Here is a 5,775-nt window from a genome sequence, read left to right on the forward strand (position 1 = left end):
CATGTGAAATCACTGATAATTACTTTTTGTTTACTTTTATTTTCTTGTACTTTCTATAAGACATTTTTATATCAGAAAAGCTAACAAATGTTAATTTTTGAATACTTATCAGAAAAACTAAAACAAGAAATGTTAACAGAATGCTTATGTGCTTGTAGTTCTTATCCTTTTCTTTAAATATTTTTCCACAGTCTGGTTTTTCTCTAAAAAATTATAAGCTTATGAAAATAAATCTCTTTCCAGTCAATCATTTCAAAGCCACCTAAAACCTTCCATCTCTATAAGGAAGGAATTCCAGGTTTAAGTAGCAGTACAGGTTGAGTATCCCTTCTCCAAAAGGATTTTGGAATATTTGCATATACTTGTGATATCTTAGGGATGGGACCCAAGTCTAAACACAGAATTCATTTATATTACACATATACCTTATATACATAGCCTGAAGGTAATTTTGTACAACAATTTTAATAATTGTGTGCATTAAGCACAGTTTTAACTGTGTTTTAACTGCAACCCAGTCACATGAGGTCAGGTGTGGAAATTTCCACATGTGGCATCATGTCAGCTTTCAAATAGTTTTGGATTTTGGAGAATTTTGGATTAAGATAAAGGGTGCTCAACCTGTATTAGCACAGCATCAGTCAGCTATTTGTATGACTGCCAAGAGAGCTGTCAACTGCAGAAAATGGGACAGTAAAAGATGAGAGGTAGGGTGTATGAGGCTGGCGGTATAGATGTTAGTAGTTAGTTTACCTGGTTAAGCAATACTTAAGTTATTACAAAGCACCAGGGTCAGACATAGTAGAAGGCAGAAACCTTTTTTTCAACGAGAGGAAAAAAAAAAAAAGACATACAGAATAGAAAATAAGCAGGACTCTACACCTTGGCATGTAAGAATTAGCACTGAAAAACTAATACATCAATATTACACAAAAAATAAAGAAACCATAACAAAATTATCCCTAAAAAGTCAAAATGCAAAAAGACAGACAATTATGATGTGAAAAATTAACTGGCCTTGCCTTATTATAAAACTGTAATAGACTGAGGAAGAAAAATCAATGCAAACAAATGCCAGTTAAATTATATTTATTATATAAAGAGTTCTACAACTTGATATGAAAAACAAAGCAACTTCAACAGGTATCACAAGGGCAAAGGACATGAACAACTCATCAAAGAGGAAACACAGTTACCCAAAATATTAATACACAAATATTCAACCTCATTAATATTCAAGAAAAGGATTGGGATGTCATTTCTTGCTATTAATACAACAAAGTTTAACAGTAATTTCTACTTTTTCTAAATGTACTCAAATATGCTATATTTTTAGTAATAAAAAACTGAGTCATTAAAAAAACACAGAAAGTATGAAAATTTCTGCCAATGCAGAAATCATAAAAAGCATTAAAATGAATCAACACTTGTATGGGCAGTAAGGTTAGATCCCTAGAAGCCAATTCCTTTTGCCTTGGTTCCTGAGTTTTATTATGGGATTGTCAATAAAGAGAAAATTATTCCTGATTTACACTCTCACAATTGCCAAGGTATACGGATATATGTACATATATATGTATACATAACATTTTTTCTTCAGGTAGACAATTATTCCAGGAAAGTACCTCTTTAGAATCACTCATTACCAAGGGCACCTATAATTCCATTTGCTGATAAAGTCCCATTAAAATCTCCCTATGTGGTTCTCAACCAATAGCAATACCGTTGGTATCAAAGAGGCTGAAGGTCTACTTTACTACTGCCTGTAAAACAACAGTGTTCTAGGGTTACTGTAGCTGGCTTAGGGAATCTGAAATTGGTCCTGTCCTTGAGACATGGCCAAATGGACATTTTTCTGCTTGATGCAGAAGAGAGTGTATCTCCTGCGTGCTCAGAATCATAACCTTGAGGCAGATCACACAGCTCAGGATGCACATGGACTGGAGCAGCACCAGGGCAATCAATCACCCCAAATCACAAAAAATCATGTAAGGATGACTAAGTTGGGAGACTGAACTTAAAATTCTCTTAACTTTGTTCAGAATATTTTTCTTTGCTTTTTTCACATCATAAATTTTTACTGAAAAAGGTGAAAAAAGCAGAGCCTAAATTTACTGAGCAAAAGCAATTCTCTGAAACCTGAACTTTGCTAATCTGTGTAAAAGCAACTCTATAGAATATACAAGCAGAAAAAGTAATGTAAGCTTCATCTGAAGTAACAATTTAGCCAAATGACAAATTTGGTTATCAATTTAATATGCTGTAGCCCTTATCTATCTAAATTCAGTATGACTATATAGACATTTATCCTCTGGCACTGAATTCCCATTTGAATAGAAATAGCTGCTTTGTGGAAGAAAACAATTTAAATTTGAAAACAATTTCACCATAGTTGAAGTGCCAATTTAAAAATTATGTGTATGTATATACTTAAGTATGTGTGTGTGTACGTATATACATAAGTATGCATATGTGTGTGCATTTGTATTATGTGTGTATATTTTCTTTCTCTTTCTCCCTCTAGAGATACCAAAACCTGACTTAGTGCTATAATGTTTTTTCTAGTTAATATTTCTCCTATCTGCCTAAGAAATTTCACATATTCTGAATGCAACCACACAATCTAATTAGTTGACAGATATGTCAGAAGCTATGAAAAGAGGGAGGTAGCTAATAGTACTTGGTGACCACTTGTTTATTATTTTAGGTTAGAGCAGGTGGCCTCCCTTTGATGTTCTGCAGTCAAATATGCAAACTTTCAACTCTGAAGCACAATAGACAAAATTATATATTTACTACAGTCACCTACAATTTGACTTATATAACACCACAAAAAGACATCTAAACATTTTTCTACATCTTTTTTCATTTGTTAAAACAGCTAGCTATGTTGAATACATTTGTTAACCATTTGATAAACATACTAAGCCAAACAAGACAAATAACATCAGTTACCTTTTTATCTAATAACTGTACCATTCATTGTAAGAAGATACAACTGACGAAGTATGAGATCATCCAAGATGTACTGCAACGGTATTACATCTTAGACCTAAGAATGATCTGAAGGTGCAGAAAGAGGTGATTCTCTAGAAGGTGACCCAGGGTTTTCTTCAGGTGGAAAAACTGTAAGGGTACAAGCTCGAATGCCACCAAGTGACTCTGGAAGGTCAAAGACTTTATGCCACTCATCTTTTTCTGGATCATATTTCTGGACAATTTCTACCATACAACGATTATTCCAAGAATATCCACCAACAACGTAGATTTTATTTTCAAAGACAGCAACTCCAACATCACTCTGACCTCTTAACATAGCAGCAATTGGTGTCCACTGGTCAAGGGTTGGTGAATAGTATTCACAGCTTAGAACGTCATCATAATCACTTGTTCCTCTGAAGTGATTGCCACCAATGACATAGAGCTTATCTCCAACTGTGCACATGCAATGCAGCCCTCTGACTGTAGTCATTGGAGCCTTCTGTGTCCATTTGTCTGTATCTGGGTCAAAACACATGAGCTCATTTTGGAAAGTGTCATGGGTAATTCCTCCTGAAATATACATTAAGCCTCCATACACTGTGCCAGCATGGCCATAGTGGGGTTCACTCATTTTTGCAACATAGCTCCACTCATTCATTCTTGGGTTGTAACATTCTACTGTGGCCAGTTCACCAGCTGCACTGCGCCCACCAACTGCATACAAATGTCCTTTGAGGGCACTCAAGTGGAAGAATGTGCGTTTTTCATTTAATGATGCAACCTGCATCCACTTATTATACCGAGGATCAAATCTGAAAACTGTATCAACGGCAGTTTTTCCTTTCGTATCATAATTACTTTGACCACCAACTACATAAAGAAAGTTTCCTATGACAGCAATGCCATGCTGGTAACGGGGAGCATCCATGGGGGCTAAAGATCTCCACTCTTGTGCTCTTTCATCATACATCCGTAATTCTTTACTGACAACCAGCTGCTGCCTCAAAACTCCTCCTAAGGTTACCAAGTGAGTAGAGTCAGATCGAATGGCAGTTCTATCTGACTGCATCACTGGCTGCATATATGGCATCATTTGGTAATTGCTAGCTTCCAGAAGCAAATTCACACAGGTATTGTCCGTTCTCATGAAATCTACTGTCTGCACATAGTTGATGAGGTCCTGTGGTGTCATCAGTGGAAATCGAATATTCTTCATTAATTTTGCAGCATAATCCATCCGAGGGTCTTCCAACCTTAGCCAACGACAGGCAGCCTTGAAGAGTTCAAGTTCAGTACAGTGCTTAAGACTATTACTGGAAAGCACAAAGGCAAGACGTTCAAAAGGAAGTTTTAGAAATTCCCCAGTACTCAGTAAAGCAGGAAAGTTCTTCAGGATGAAATTATTAACGTATTTATCCACTTCTATAAGATTGTAGGTGTTAGCAATTCGTCCAACCTCAACACAGTTATCCAAAGAGACTCCTGATATAAGAAATACTTTACAGAAGTCCAAAACAGGTAAAATCTGTAAAAAGCTGGCAGCTTCAAGGGTGTCCTGAAGATTGTCCATATTAAGAGAAAGTTTTGCAGTATAAATAAAATCAATGATTTTCTTCAGACCAACTTTGTTGACTCCATGAAGCTTAATGCACATTAAATCTTGTTCTTTCATTCCACCTGTGAACATAGCCTTGAAATAATCACTAGCAGACGCCATCATAGCTCTGTGAACAGGGAAGATTTCATCTCCATCACCAGGTACCAGGGTCACATCACAAAGCAATCCTTCTATTCTAAGCTGATCAAAGCCTTGCAATACCACCGAACTGTGAGTATTGCTGGTAAAAAAGCGTGTGGTTCCTGTCTTGCAAGGCTGCAAATGGGCAGAGACGCCCATTTCGCCGTTACCAAGAGACACTTTCATGTGAAAGCTTTCCTCTTGCACAGAGATGTAAGCCGGAGAAAGAGGTTATAACCCGAATGTTTTACAAGAAAGGAGGTGTCCAAAGAGCAGGAGAGCTCGCGTTCCTTATCAAGGGCAAGCAGTCACTGTGGCACCCCTAAGGACACACCAGTCATCCACTGAAAATTGTCCCGTAGCAGGACCACAAATGGCTGTGGACCTCAAATCTGATTATTATAAAGATGATTCATCACCTGAAGGCAGTTAAATGACCCGGTTCACCTCGTCCGGCCGGCCAGCGCGGCCGCTCCTTCAGCAGTTCCGCTTCGGGCCAAGGAGCGGGGCGCCGCCACGTACTGCGGCTCCGCGGCTCGCTCGGTGGCGAGTCCGGGCACCTCAGCGAGCGGCCCGCTGCACCCTCCTCCGTCACTAGAGCGTCGCGGCGGCCACCAGCCTGTCTTCGAGCAAGGGCCTGGAACACGGGCCTGAACCTGGGCCTGGAACACTGGCCTAGCCCGGGACGCCGAGCGGATCCTTCCGGAAAGGCCTAGTCCCAGGATCCCTCGGGCTAGGAGCGGCCACGGCAGCTACTGCGGCTGCGCAGCGTCCAGCGCTCCTCAGTAGGCGGGCGCGTGGGGGAGGGGCAACGGGAGGGGCAACGGGAGCGGGAGGAAGTGCGCTGGAGTTGGGGAGGACGCTGATTGCGGAAGCTGAGTTGTCTGGGGTGGGTGCCAGTCGGGTCTCTTCGAGTCGCAGTGTCTGTGGGAGTAAATGAGGTAGAATGAGTGCACGTATATTATCCTGCACTTTTGGTGTTAAATTTTTCTCAATGTCTGAGCTCTTCCTTTCCCAAAATGGGTACTTTTTTTTTTTTTTTAAAGATTTACACT

General features: G+C 39.5%; 1 protein-coding gene across 1 annotated transcript; it reads right to left on the reverse strand.

Moving 5' to 3' along the window:
* Positions 1–979: 979 nt before the first annotated feature.
* LOC138387310 (kelch-like protein 9) lies at positions 980–5,448 on the reverse strand. The gene has a single exon (XM_069474253.1). The coding sequence runs from the start codon at positions 4,904–4,906 to the stop codon at positions 3,053–3,055; it is 1,854 nt and encodes a 617-aa protein (XP_069330354.1). The 5' UTR covers positions 4,907–5,448; the 3' UTR covers positions 980–3,052.
* Between the last annotated feature and the right edge of the window lie 327 nt (positions 5,449–5,775).

Source organism: Eulemur rufifrons, chromosome 7 (genome assembly GCF_041146395.1).
Source record: "Eulemur rufifrons isolate Redbay chromosome 7, OSU_ERuf_1, whole genome shotgun sequence".
Taxonomy (NCBI): domain Eukaryota; kingdom Metazoa; phylum Chordata; class Mammalia; order Primates; family Lemuridae; genus Eulemur; species Eulemur rufifrons.